Here is a 14,919-nt window from a genome sequence, read left to right as displayed (position 1 = left end):
ATTTACTAGTTTTATAAAAAGGTTGAAGAATTCAACAGTAACAGTTCTACATATATGATGTTACCCATCAACATCTAAATGGTACACTTCGATTAATTTTAAATCAAGATGCATATCTAATGTTGTGCTTCACTCTACTTCACTCTCACTCTCCTGCCTCTGGCCTAGGAGAGCATCCCCTCTTCCCACTCCCACAGCCCCTGCCCATCCCCACCTCACATCCTAACCCCTATTCACTATCTCCATAAAGAAAATCAACATTTTTTTTTTTCCCCTCTCACTTCATATTCACTCCCCTGCATTGCACCCAGGAGATTCTGTCTATCCAAATAAAAACAACTTAATTTTACTATTGGTAGAACATTTCAAATATCATTCTTTTCATGTACTTCAGTTGTCCTTAGTGTTTAGGTATAGGTACAACATGAGTTATAAAGAGCTCTCTCCTGTTTCCTCCTGATGTCACTGGCAAAATTCCCACCAACTTTGCTGGAAATTGCATTTGTTTGTTTGAATGTCTCCTCACTGCTGGGCATACTAATGCATCCCTTTGATAATGAAGACTCTCCTGTGCAATAGCAAGCTTGCTGCTTAAGAACTGATATATCCGCTAGATGCATGGGGTCTTTTCTTTTTTCAGGTTGCATGGCTATCGTAGTAAATCTTGTCAGTAGCATGCAAAACTAATGCCAAATGAAATGCAGCCCTTCAAAATAGCCACTTGCATTTTGAATTACTGTCATTCCAATCCTGGGGTGTGTGAGAGCCTTTTGGCTTCTTTATCGAACACATGTTGTATAGGATGAGCTTCTAGAAGAGAAAATAGAACTTTAATGTGTTGTGAGCAGGGCAACTGTTAATCTGTCTTTAGAGACCTGCATTGACAAGGGATCATAGTAGAATTCAGATGCCAAAGAGCCTTCACATTTGCCTGAGTTTTTGATTTGAGGCATTTTGTTCATCAGGATACTGTTCTGATAGTTACCCTTTAAGGATGGGGGACCTACTAATACTCTGTTTTATTTTGAGGAGTTTTTTATTGGGATTATACAAGTAATTGGTTAGCATATCACTTATGTTGAAGTCATAAGAGAGAGTAGATTTTAACAAAGTGTATTGGTTTAGAAGAGAAGGTGCTTTTGACAGGTGTTGTCCTGAAGTCATGCTTTTCTCTTTTTTGATAAGATTTAAATCTATTTGCAAGAAAAGGAGAAGGCCAATTAAAGGCTCAAATCCACAAAGAGACCTAAGCGTTATAACATTCAACATTGTAACATCTAATGTTAAAGTGCATGGCTCCTGCAGCAGAATTTATGACCCTGAGTGAAACACCTAGACAGTGCACTGGGAGAGTTGTCACAGAGGAAGACCTAATGTAGCCAGCATGCTTACCTGGGAGCTACCTAGAATTATCATTTGGAATAATGAATACTGGAAGGAGCTGAAATTCCACCCCTCTCTGGATTTTAGGTGCTACTAGGAGATGTTATCCTTCACTCGGATTTCTCATCTTGGCAGTCTCTCCTGGAGTTTGGCACTTAATGCCCATTTTTTCAAAATGGAAAAAGAGTCGCTTTGTTTTTAAAACGTAGTGGAAAGAGGTGATGCTGGACGTGTCTCACTTTTTTACATAATAGCTCAACAGTTTGAGCATCTCTTCTTTGCTTCATGTTTTCCCATGACTTTTAAAGAAAGTGTTGAGGCTGTATTTTGTGCAGAGTCTAATTGGTAGGTAGACTCTGAGTGTCTTCTGGATCAAATCCCTTGGGGGTGGGATTGGGTATGGGTAAAGGCCTAGATGCCAAGCTGTGTTACCCTATCAAGACTTAGTCATTTCTACATAGTTACAGAGGCAGGAGTTCAAGGGTTTGGTGCAGGATTCAGTGCCAGTAGGACAGTTTCAGAGTTAGGTAGCAGCTGAACAAGGATTTGATGATTGCATTTGTGGGCTTAAAGTAGAATCTTGGTGATTTAAGTCTTACTTTAGGCACTTGCCCCACTTTGGATTGACCTTGCATATATTCTAATAGAATAGATCTGAATTTTTTCACCATACCTAAAATGTTAATCTTTCTAGGTGACTATAAAAACAAAATGTATTTCCAGTTCTCAATGTGTAAGTGACTTCCAGTGACAACTTGATAGCAAGTGGCTTTTGACCCTGCCATACATAGGACTCTTCCCGCTAGAGATCACCAAAATGATTCATTGCTTATATCTTTGCTGCAAAAGACTTGCTTTTCTTGGGAGCAGAGTTGCTGTTGAAGTGCATCATATTTCAGTAGCTAATTTATTTTCTTTTTTTGTAGGTTCCCTTTTTGTCTCCTTTGGAAGGACATATATATTTAAAGCTAAATTGTAAACTAGATTCTTCTGTAGAAGAAAAAGGATTTTTGGTAAGTTTAACTTGCTTGCTATTTTAAGTCACTTCCACAAGTGGTAAAACATATCTTTTCCTTTCTCAGCACTAACCAAATGATTTCATGTTGGTTAAATGGAGCCATCCCAACTTTTTCCTCTCTCCCATTTACTTTCATGATAAGGCTTTGTAACTTTGGTTACAGGTATTTGCTTCTCTGACCAAAAAAAGTGTGTCCAATACTATTAAGCTGCCATTTGGCTAAATTTGCTGAAATGTTATCATTATTACTAGAAGTACAATGATACATTGGTCCATATTGTATCCGCACCAATAAAAGGAAAATTAACATTATCAGCAATTGGCTTTTTTTGGCTGATGTGGCCCATGATGTCACTGATAAATGCCGCGTGCATGTGCACAGCCAGCCCGGAGCTTGGAGAGCACTATTTATCTGGTAAGTCTGTTGTGGGGGCGAGTGGTGCAGTAAGGGCAGATTGAGGCTTCCACAGTGAGACAGGTAGTGGGGCTGGGGCAGGCATTGCCTGGGCAGGGCGTGGGATGGAGCCATGTGTGGCTCATGAGGAGGGCAGGGTGCAGCTCCTGCCACTGCGCATACCTCCAGAGGAGGCATGGGAGGCACATATCCCCCAGATCTGTGCATGGGGCGAAGGCGGGTTGCTGCTGTGGACTGTCCCCAGTGCGGGCTGTCTCTGGTGCGGGGTTCAGCTGGGGCTGTGCTCGGGGTGGGTGGGGGCAGCTCTGGGGGCCATGCCCCTTCCCTCCAAAAGACTTTCCAGCCAGGCACTGCTCTCCAAGCTTCTGGGCTGCATATCAGCAATTGGATAGACGTCGGCTGATGTGGCTCGTTAATAATCAGCCATTGGTATCAGCTCAGAAAGTCTTTATTGGTGTACCCCTAATTATTACCCTTCAGTAGAATATCTCTTGGGGTCTCTATCTGTTTTCTTGCAAACTCTTGACTTATTGCCATTGTGATCGTCTGTCTAAGCTCCTTTTGAACTGGCTTATCTGGCTAGTGTACAACTGTGTGGTGTGAAATTTTAAATTAGCCACCAGAGACTTTTTAAAAAGCAATTTAGATTTGTGACCCATTTTAAAGAAAATGCTTTAATAAAAGATTTCCCCCAGTCCTGTGAACCAGCAAAACTCCATTAAACCACTTGTCCTCTTCATCTGGCTTTCGGTTCAGTAGACAAAGTTAAACTTGTATAGCTTTCAATTTTGATAACTTTAAACATCTAAATTTCTAAAAGTAGAATTTAATAAATCTGGCTTTGGATAAATAGTGACATTCCATTCCAGTGACCTGTATTGCTATACTTGTATCCAGTAGATGGCACTAAATGTGCTGTAAAAAGGCCTTTGAAAAACAAGTGCATCTTTGACACTTGGATTGTTTCCTGCTCCAAAAATCTCTCAAATTTTTCTCATTGGCTTTTGTGATTGTCCTCTTATTTAGACAGAATCAGAAACTTATCTATCCTAGTGAAATCTACCTTATTTTGGCAAATCAATGTATGCTTAATACATGTATATTTTCTTAACACCCTTTTATGGGTCCATATTAAACTTCTCTTTTGTGTTGTTACCTCTACTGTTGCAGTATGCTAAATGCTAATATTTACTGGGTGGCTGTTATAGGCTTTTAGAGCAGTGAGTCTCTCAGCATTTTTTAGACTCAAAGCATCCTTTGGAAAATGCTAGCTCTTAGCTTGCGCTCATTTTTGTAGACAAAAAAGAGAGCAGTTTTTCTGTTGCAAAGAACTCAAAGACTGTAACTGGATTTCTCTTTGGAATCTCTGGACTTATTTTGTGAATTGTGTTGTAAAACCTAATAGTGTTAAATTAACGTTGTGGGGTACCCCGCGTCACCCTTGAGAAGATCTCGAGGCACCCCAGGGTCCCATGGCACCCTAGTTGAGAATCACTGTTCTGGAGTGGTGTTGAATACCATTTCCTAAACTATTGGAATGCATTGCCTTCTGAATGGATACAAGAAAAAGCTGAATAACTTTATACAAGAAAACTGCTATTTTGCTAAGACAATATGCTATATAAATAAATACAGAAGAAATAGAGGTATAGGCTACAGAATAAACTCTCTCTGTACCCAGTAATGAAGTTGATTGGGGAAATATTTGCCTTATCTTGAAATGTATGGAATAAACTGCCTCCCCAAGTGAAAAATCCTCTTCCAAGTTGCGAGACTCCTCACTAGACTAATTGCAACTTGGTCAGCTATTTTATTTTGAAATGTAATTCACTTAACTAGGGTTGGCTGATTGAATTTTTTAAAATTAATTTCTATAGTGGTATTTAAGCAGTTGTTTTCTGAACCTGGTCACCCGGTATTTGTTACAAGTAACACTTGACACACTTGGCAATGCAGTGTCGTCTTATGGCAGATTAGTATTTTATTATTAAAACATTTTCTTTTATGGCCTTTGAAATAGTGGTAATAGCTAAGCTGAACATTATTTCTGGATTGATTCTAATTAAATGTTATTAATTTCCATGTGAAAGGAAAAAGGGGGTAAACTGAATGTTATTAAGGTACCCTTTTCACTTGTATGAGTGCACATGTGTGTGATTGTGTGCACACAGATATTGTACTAGTTGAAAACTACCCTTAAATACAGTGTAAACCAAAGTAACCAATGTTGCATGAAGTAAATTTTATTCTTTTTCTTCTTAGACTATGTTTGAAGATGTGAGTGGATTTGGGGCTTGGCATCGACGCTGGTGTGTGCTTTCTGGAAACTGTATTTCCTATTGGACCTATCCAGATGATGAAAAGAGAAAGGTAAGAGCTTGGAAATCACCTTACTGACTACCATATTCCTTAGCATGTGGATCTGGGTCTGTGGTGTTTAGTCCTGCAAATTTGTATAATCCAAGTGGGAGATATCAAGCTCTCTTGGCTGTGTGCTATTCAATTCTTTGCTTGTTTCTTCGTAGACCAAAACAAATCCAAAAGCTAGCAGTAGTTGTCAGTTGTAGGAAAGGTTCTTATTTAATCTTCACGTGAGGTTGGGACTTAATCTTGAAGATTTCATCGGATGATTGGCTTTCTATTCAGTTTAAAGAAGCAACACTATGGTCTCCACCAACAATTTTAATAAGTGGATTTCATCTAAATAATATTTTGCTTCAAGTATATTAGAACAGAATTTTGCCCACCATGAATACTCATTTATACTGCCTTACTTATGCTCATGTTAAAACCTGATTTAATCTTGCAGCTCCCCACCATGGTTGAATGTGCAGTGCTTTAAATGCAGATCTTTTAAAGACTTTCTCTGCCTAACAAACCCAAAGCAGAAAGGTTGATCAGTCTCTAATTTGGACCCTCTCAGCTCTTCAGTCTGTTCCTGCAGTATGTATCTAAATGTTTCCAACTCCTCTGATGAATGCTTTCAGGAGGAATTGGAATCACTTAAGTTACCAGGAAGTCTTGCTTGTCTGTTGCCAGAATAGCTTTTTCAAACTCTGGGGCAAATGCTGGCCATTCTGAGTCTGTAAAACCAACCCTGTGCCAATCTGACTTTGCAGTAAAATTCTTTCCTGATGCCAGATATGATGATCAGTCTAAACTAGTGTCAAGGAATAAGACACTCCAGCCCGTAATATCTGGGTTTTCTAGGTCCCAGCTAGAGCCTCAGCACACCCCAGTCAAGATCATCATCGTGGTAGCCAGCACCAACTGCTTTTTTTTGTTTTGTTTTGTTTTCCCCCCCATCCCCCCAACAACTCAGATGTCAGTAGCAACAGGAGAGGAAAAAATTCCTTCCTGCTCCCACATGGTGACCAATAAAATCCCAATAAATATGGGATAACCCAACATCTGTTGCAATCTGCTTACTGCAAACATAGCTCCACGTATCTCACGCTCTAACTGGAAAGCCAGAACTCTCTTTTCCTAATTCTATCCTCTCTATAATCTTATCCTGGTTTATCTTTTACAACCAAGCTGGTTGTGGAGCTCTGCTTTGTTCTTCTGCTGCTGAGCATTGTTATCTACTATTTCCCTCTTCTGGCCTGCAGAGCTCTTTTAATGTTCTCTGGCAAATGCTGACCTGGTCTGGAGGGGTGGGGGGCAGAGAGGCGGGGGAGAGGGGTGGTAATGCATGTGTGTGGCTCTCCTAGACTTTCCCAGCATTGCTCTTAATAGCATGCTCTAGCTGTTTGTAACTCTCCTGTCTGATCCTTATCCAGTCTCTTCTTGAAAACCTCCAATGAAGGAGATTCCACAACTTCCCTAGGCAGTGTATTCCAACACCTTACTATTTTAACTGAAAGACTTTCTGTTTTCCTGAAATCTAACCTAAATCTCCTTTTGCTACTGTTTGAAGACATTGCCTTGCATCTTTTCTTCTACAGTGAGGGAGAGCAATTGTTCTCCTTTATAGTAGTTTTTCAGATATTTGAAGACTACTATTATATGTACCCCCTGTAGTTGCCTTTTTTTTCCAAGGTATATATGCTTAGTTCTTTCAGCCTTTCCTTGTGTTTGCATTAATGGCTCATCTCCCCAGCTGGACAGCTGTATCCTTATTCTCCCCACAATCACTGTAACAAGATTACAGTGCTTGCTTTGGAAAAATGTACAGAACATATGCTGTGATACAACTAGCTTTCCATTGTTAGGAAACAAAGGAAAGTTAGTTGTATTGCAGCATTGCTTGTTGGAGCTAAGAAGCAGTTTGCATACTGAACTGGGGGGGATGCTACTTTTCTGTGGCTACAGAAACATTCCTTTCCAAGACCCTGGTACAGACTATCCCTCCAAATTGATCTAGATTTTTTTAAACGTGGCCAGGCTCAATCAGCTTGGAAGCAGGAATCTTGCGTAAAGTTCTCTTGCGTGTACAAAAGTTAGAAACATAATTGGCTTTAAATAAGTCCTGAGATTCTGAAGCCCAGTAGGCATGGGTGGCTTCTGTAGCCATGAAGAATATGGTAGTGGGGCTTATTCTACTATCAGTGTGCAGTCCTCCAGATGTGGTTGTTTCACTTATGCACTACTCATACAATGTCCTCTTTTTCATAATTTGCTTTGGATTTACTTAGTGTGTTACCTTCTTTGCCAAAGGAAAGTGCTAGTCATAATGTCGCATCCCGATTGCTGTATCCATGATTCTTCCTATAACTTTACTTTCAGCATCCTTTAGGCCGGATAAATTTGGCTAACTGCACTAATCGTCAGATTGAACCAGCCAACAGAGAATTCTGTGCCCGACCTAACACTTTTGAGCTAATCACTGTCCGACCTCAAAGGGAGGATGACAGAGAGACTCTTGTCAGCCAGTGTAGAGATACTCTCTGTGTTACCAAGTAAGTGGGGAAATAGGCTTAAGTGTCCTTGCTCTCTTACTTCCAAATGTGACTAGAGTATAACTATTGGCATTGAGTGGGAGTTGGGGGGAATAATGCTAGAACCTTTTTGTTCTAGTCTTGATTTGCCATTCTGTTCACTTACAGAGAATTTGTGTTACTTTTTGTAAGTGGTGGTAGAAGCAACATTATGTAGCCAACAAGCTTGATTTACCATTTTGCTAGTATTTGGAGCTTGGCTTGCGGAAGGGGAGGAGGAAGCATAGGCGGGTCAAACTCATCAAGGCCCACCAGCTGGATTAGTGGTGCTGGGCTGGTCCTCCAGCATGCAGGCCCAGTTTAGTGTGGGAAGTGGGCAACCCAGACTGGCCCCACACTTCCCATGTAGCATATGGGGCTGGGCTGGCACAGGCCCAGTCAAGGTCCCTTTGCCACATGTCCTAACTGGATTGGCCATCTATGAGGTGAGGCGGGACTGCCGGGGCCCCTTGGCCAATCGGAGACATGGGGGAGAGGGGGCAGCACTGTAGGCCAAATGTTAGGGTTCTGCAGGGCCTGATATTTGGCTGTTATCTCCTAGTTTGGAAAATTAGTTTTCCTTTTCCGAAGGTCACAAAGGTGATCTAAACAAAGGTCACAAAGGTGGTCTAAATGCTTTGGATTCATTTGGAAAGAAGTGGCAGAAATCCTTTTAAATTAGCTTTCCATTTTTTTTAGGAACTGGCTGTCTGCAGATACTAAAGATGAACGTAACCTTTGGATGCAAAAACTTAACCAAGTGGTTGTGGAACTTCGCATGTGGCAGCCTGATGCATGCTACAAACCTATTGGAAAGCCTTAAACTTTGGGGGGAAACTTCTGAAATGTCTACGCAATACAAATGCCAGCTGCATTTTAAATCTTCTTTTTATGTAAGCTCATCAGATGTTTCCTTATATTTTATGCTTTAAAAATGGAAGAGTACGTGCCATTTATACAGAGTATGTTATGCAGTATTTGTATTTCTCTATTAGGATTTTAACTGATCTCCTTTCCTAGCATTTGATTGTTAGGAAGCAATTAGCTCCTTTATTTGAATGTACTAAATATTTATATAACTCCTACTTTTTGGAACTCTCTATGGCTCAGTACATTCTCTTCTATTGAAACAACTAAATTGGGACATAAGTTTATCACAGGGAATCAGATTTCTGGAAGGAAGAATCTAGTAAAACACAAGCTTACTAGATAACTCTTTTCCACTCAAGGGAGCTATGGCTCTGAGTTGATTCATTTTAATAGTCACGGTGCTGAAACGGCAACTCTTAATGCTTTATGAAGTTTTTAATAATTCGTAGGCATAAAAGCTGCCAGTCTTGTGCATTTTGAAACATGCAACATACACTTTAATTTGTGCAAAGCTTCCCTTTCTTGCATCCAGAACAAAAATTGCACAATATACCCATAGCAGCTTCTTGCATTCTGAAATCTTATTTGACATTTTTCTCATCTACAAGTATGAACTAATGTTTGGTATGCATGTTATGCAGTTTACAGGCAGTATGTTGCACAGTTTCATAGAAATCAAAGTTCTTTAATATTTTTGGCAGGGCCTTATAAAAACTTTAGCTTCAATGTTCTGAGTGCATGTTCTTGAAATTCATCATTTGTACAAATTATTTTCACAATTCTGCTTCTGAGCACCAGAATATGTTGGAAAAAACAGTCTTTCCATGAGACTCTACAAAGCTGCTACATACCAATTAATACTCTACTGCTCATAAGTTTATCAGAGAGAGGTCTGTAAATACAGATAAAACTCTTCTTCAGGCCATCATTAAAACTGCATATTTGACTTTAGCTGAGTAGGTTTTGCCATTTTCACGGAGCTTTCCATTGGGCACAGTGTGAAATATTATCTTGCTACTGTGCGTGCAGTAGTGGTGTACTTAAAACTGCTATAGCTGTTAAATTTTTGCACTTGAAACACTAAATCTACTCTCCCATCCTGTCATTTTTGTACTGTTACTCTGAACCTCATTTCCTTTCTGGTGTCTTAAGTATTCCTAAATGATGTATTGAGATTGTATTTTATTCCCTTTAAATAAAGAATAAAACATTTTAAATAAAATGGTCAGAAATGGGTTGCCTGCAGTAACTGAATGAGCTTATGAATTGAAGAGGAAAAAATGCTTTGTTGTAAAGGGTCAAGATAATGTGGTCCATAGTTAGGGACCTACTGAATTTATGACTGCACGATTTTTCGCAGAAACTATGAATTTGGACAGGCTCCAGGATTTTGGCAGGGTAGCTGCAAAAACGAAACAAAACTGGCAAGCAGAGGTTCTTGGAGCACAGGGGGGAGAGGGGGCAGGAAGAAGGGGGGTGGGTAGGGCTGCTCACAGCAGAAGGTGCAGATGCTGCAAGCAGTAGCTCTCAGCAGCTCTGCTTCCTGCCCCCCCCTCCACCACCATGTGCTCCAAGACACTCTGCTTGCTGGTAAATTGTGTGTGTGTTTGGCTTTTTTGCAACCTGCCAAAACTGCCTACCACTTGGTGGCGCAAAACTAGGACTTAATTACCCGATTAAGCTTAGCCAAGCCACTAATTCACACTTAATAGCACGTGGATTAATGGCTTCCTTGGTCTTAATCAGGGTAATTAATCCATAGTTTTGGGTGTGTGACAATCTGTGGGGGTGGGTGGGACTTCAAAAAAGCCTTTGGCTTGGTCTCCCAAGAAGTCTTCACGGTTAAACTTGGGAACTGTGGCCTCGGCAACCTTGCAGTCCGATGGCTCGGGAACTGGCTCTGTGGTCGGACCTAGAGAGAGTGGTAATTGATAGAACCATGTCAATGTGGCACATGGTGACCAGCGGCATCCCCCAGGGCTCTGTACTAGGACTAGTACTTTAATATATTTATAAATGATATGGATTCAGGTATCAGAAGTGAACTGGCTAAATTCGTAGATGACACCAAATTATGAGGAAGCTTGGTCATGCTAGAGGAACGGCTGGAGATTCAGGCCGACCTCGACAGGCTCACAAGGTGAGCAGATCAAAACCTGGTGGCATACGACACAGAGAAATGCAAGCTGCTCCACCTTGGGAAGGGGGAATAGGATGAGATACTGTATCAAAGGCCTTTAAAATCCAAGTAGATGACATCTGCCTCGAGTCCTGCATCTAAGCATTTTGTGACCTGGTCATAGAAACAAGGTTAGTCAGGCAGGATCTACCTGCTATGAATCTGTGCTGGTTGTCCTTCAGCATTGTTTTTCCTGCTGGACTCCCACAAATGTGATCCTTAATTTTTTCAAAGGTTTTTCCAAGGTTAGTGACACTAACCGGTCGATAGTTACCCAGATCATCCTTCTTAAAAATAGGGACAACATTAGCCCTTTTCCAGTCATCTGGGACCTGACCTGAGCACCAAGAGCGCTCAAACAGCTGTGCCAGTGGCTTTGCTATGACTGGCCAATTCCTTCAGCACCTTTGGATGAAGATCATTTGGGCCTGCTGACTTAAACGCATCTAGTCCTTCCAAGTGCTTCTCCATCAAGTTGGCACTAACAATTGGTGGGCTGGTGTCCCTTTTGTGCCTATCTGTGATCCAGTTGGGAGATTTGTCCCCATCTAAGTTCAGGAATACAAAAGCAAAAAACTCATTGAAGAGCCTTGTCCTCCCTATCTGTCACTAATTGCCCTAGTTTGTCCTGTAGGGGTCCTATGCTACTCTGCGTCTTCTTTTTACTCCCCATGTACCTGAAGGACTTCTTGTTGTCTTTAATTTTTGTTGCCAGCCTCAGTTCCATTTCTGCTTCCGTTTCATTCTGCTTCTAAGTTCCATTTCTGTTCCAAGTCGCTCTTCTTGGGTGTCAAACTCCTCTTGCAGGGAAGTGTACTGCTCCTTCACAGAGAGCTACACCCCTACCCTTTCTAGCAACACGATCCCTCCTGTACAAGGTATAGCCATCTATAACTGTGGTACAGTCACAGGTAAAGTCCCACCAGGTCTCCATTATTCCTATGAGAGCGTATTGATTTTCGTTTAGCAGAAGGGCCAGTTCCTCCTGTTTGTTCCCCAGGCTCCTGGCATTTGTGTACAGGCAAGTAAGTCTGCCTTCAGAAGCCCTACACTTCCCAGCACTTCTAAAAGAGTCCTATCCTTGGGCCGGGGTAGGAGTGAATTCCCTTGTGCTGCATGACCTGATTCTGCGGTTGACATCTGGTGGGCTTGCACTGGTGGTTGTCTGCTGCTGTGTCGCCGCCGGCCCCCCCCCTGCCGGCAAGCTTAGTTTAAAGTCCTGTCGAATAGATCACTCATTCTGGCTGAGAAGAGCTGCTTCCCCATTGGAGTGAGGTGGAGGCCATCCCTTCCCAACAGACCGATGCTTAAAATTTGCCTCTACCTCTGAAGTGTGGACTATGGTCAAAGAAGTTGAAGCGATCACGATGGCACCAGCGCTGCTTTTGTTGACTTCATCAATTCATCTCCCTCCTGTGCCTGTGACCAATAACTGGGAGGACTGAGGAAAAAACTACCTGCACCCCCAACCCTTTGAGCCCTGTCCCCAGAGCCCTGTAGTCAGTCATAACCTCACTGGGATTGCTCTGAGCCATGTCATTTTGTGCCCATGTGGATGAGGAGCATGGGGTTGTGGTCAGAGGGCTGTACAAGTTTTGGGATCCTCTCAGCTACATCCTGAATACGGGCTCCTGGGAGGCAGACCTCATGGGCCAAGGGGTCGGGGCGGCAGATAGCTCCCTCCGTCTCCCTCAGAAGCGAGTCGCCCATGACAATTGCTGTGTTTCTTCCCTGGGGTGGTTGCAAGTTGCATTTCTTCCTCAACTGTTGGAGCTGGCAGCTTAGCTGGCTCTACTGGTGCTGTGAGAAGTTTGTATCTGTTGTGAAGTTCCAGGGGGTGGTTACTCTGGTGCAGCGTGCCTTGGGGCCAGTGACAACCTTCGTCCAGGCGTCCTCTATTGGACTTCACAGGAGCTTCTCTTGTTCACCCTTGTCCTGCCAATCATCCTCGTGCTTCCCTCTTCATTCTTCAGGCAAAGAGTCAATCTCCTCTTCGCCATCCCTGATGGCACACGGGCTCTGAACTGCAGCCTGGAGCTCCCCTGTCCAGCACTCCAGAGACTCCAACACAGCAACCCTCACAAGAGGATGTGTTGTTGCTCCTGACTCCAAGTCAGTCGTTCCAGGCAGCCCCCACAGCCGAGACCCAGGGGCCCCATCTGGGTCGAGGCCTCAGTGGTACCAGAAGAAGAGGGGTCCCAGACGTGATGGAGATCTTTGGGGTGTGGTACAGCACCACCATTGTACAGGTAGTAGTAGCCTGGGCTATTGCTGTGCCAACCCTTCTCTTCAGGCTCACCACCTAGAGCCTCGTGCCCCTCCTGCGCGAACTCCCACGCTAACTTGCATACCGGGATCCAGAGCGCACCTGTTTATTGGCAGAGCAACATAAAACTTGCACTAACCATAAGGTATGTCTAGTAGAGGACTTCTGTTTCTAATGTACTCCAGCTATCTGAACATGAACAGTTTCCTGGAAAACTAGAGGGGAAAGCCTTGCCAGTAATGGAGATGCTGTAAGATTAAACAATCTGAAGGAGTGTATGAAAAGACATCTTTAACTGAGGGGAAAAGAGCTGATGCTATCTGAGGTACCAATATTTCATAATCATAAAGAAATGTACCCTCCCTGTTTGTTTTGGGTTATTTTTTCTCTTTATTGTCTCTGAATTTGGTGAGTTTTTTAATATTAATGAATGGAAACTTCGTGTACTTTTTGGTTTACGTACTCTACTTTTGGTGCACACGCTTTCAAGACTTGAGTCTTGGGCAACCACGTCCAATAAGTCTGTGCAAATGTCCTGCATGTCCTTATGCTTTGCACCAGGGCTGAAAAGGGGTGGAACAGCATAACTGCCATCTGTTTTCTTTTCCATCTCAGATTCCACTGCAGGAGTTAAAGCACGGGTTGTATATTACATAGAGCAAATTCAACTTGTACAGTAAGTTCAAATGCTTTGTTTATTTTATATAATGGGAGTCTACCCTTGATGACTCAAGTAATCACATATAAAGGAGTATGAACTTCATAGTAAAGAGTTGTAGTAAAACCACTCTAAAAAAAAAAAGGATCAGAATTTGATAGTTTTATGATAGGTGTCCATTCATAGTGATACAAACACGACTCTAAGTGGCCACCTGAGGGATATTTGAAATAGGAGTACTTAGCAGGGAAGCTGCCTGAGTCGCAGCTTGCGTATCCAACTACCAAGATATTGGCGCTCAGCTTCCTGGCTGTTGTGAATCTTAGGTGCTGAACTCAGGTCTGTAGTGGTAAGGAATCTGAGGTTTAGGCTTCAAGCAATCTGCTACCTGAGAGTCATAGGTTGAGAACTCCTGTGCACACAATATGAAGTGATATTGGGTTACGTTCTTGTCAGAGTTGCTATGTCTGGTAACCCATTTCAGAGTATTACATTCAAACGAAACTGATAAGTATTAAGTATGCTTGAGTGTTTGTAAATTGTCATGGAAGGCAGTGAAAGGTTGGCTTTTCCACCTGGCACTTTTTTTTAAATTAAAATATTAAAATCTGACTTGGATTATGAGTTTCAAGCATAGTCCTCTGGGATGAGGGCTGGGAGTCATCTAGAACTGCAGCAAGAGCAGAAATGTATTGGCAAATGGCTATTTAAACCTTTGCTGCTTTTATAAATCCATCCTATTAGAGGTGAACCATGGAAGTTTTCTACTAAAGAGAAGACTTGAAGAGGAAAGTGGCTGGTACACAAAGACGTGATTGCTGCTGTAATTCATTAGGGCTAAATGTAGACAGTCAAAAAGCCTGAGGCTGAATCGATTCAATCTAGACAGCTTCCTCTAAACTGCATGGGTTGAACTGGTAATCAACTGAACTGATGTTCAGTTTTCAATTGGGAAAGGCAGGGGGGAGGCCTGCACTGACCCAGGCCAGTAGGTGGGGGATGCTAGAGCACATCTCCTAGCCTGCTGGCCATTGCGGAGGGAGCAAAGGGAAATTCCTCTGCTCCCCTGCATCAGTCTTGCATCAAGACTCGCAGGAGCTGAAGCAAAACCGGCTGGGGAGGAGCAGGAGAATTTCCCTCTACTCCCTGAATTCGCTGAGACTCATAGGGACTGATGCAAGCAGCTCTGCTGTTCTGGAGAGGAAGATTCC

The 14,919-nt window shown here is 42.4% G+C and overlaps 1 protein-coding gene across 2 annotated transcripts in view; it reads left to right on the top strand.

Annotated features, from left to right (window-relative positions):
- The window catches only part of ANLN (anillin, actin binding protein), a 44,263-nt gene extending 34,436 nt beyond the window's left edge, over positions 1 to 9,827 (top strand). For both annotated transcript variants that reach the window (XM_006275474.3, XM_019483410.2), the window contains 4 exons: positions 2,310 to 2,396; positions 5,079 to 5,186; positions 7,545 to 7,717; positions 8,435 to 9,827. In XM_006275474.3, the coding sequence (XP_006275536.1) occupies positions 2,310 to 2,396; positions 5,079 to 5,186; positions 7,545 to 7,717; positions 8,435 to 8,558 (492 nt within the window). In that variant the 3' untranslated portion in view covers positions 8,559 to 9,827. The remainder of the gene's footprint in view (positions 1 to 2,309; positions 2,397 to 5,078; positions 5,187 to 7,544; positions 7,718 to 8,434) is intronic.
- The last annotated feature ends 5,092 nt before the right edge of the window (positions 9,828 to 14,919 follow it).

The sequence above is a fragment of the Alligator mississippiensis genome, chromosome 5 (assembly GCF_030867095.1).
Source record: "Alligator mississippiensis isolate rAllMis1 chromosome 5, rAllMis1, whole genome shotgun sequence".
In the NCBI taxonomy this organism is placed as follows: domain Eukaryota; kingdom Metazoa; phylum Chordata; order Crocodylia; family Alligatoridae; genus Alligator; species Alligator mississippiensis.
This window is presented reverse-complemented; position numbering and strand designations above follow the sequence as displayed.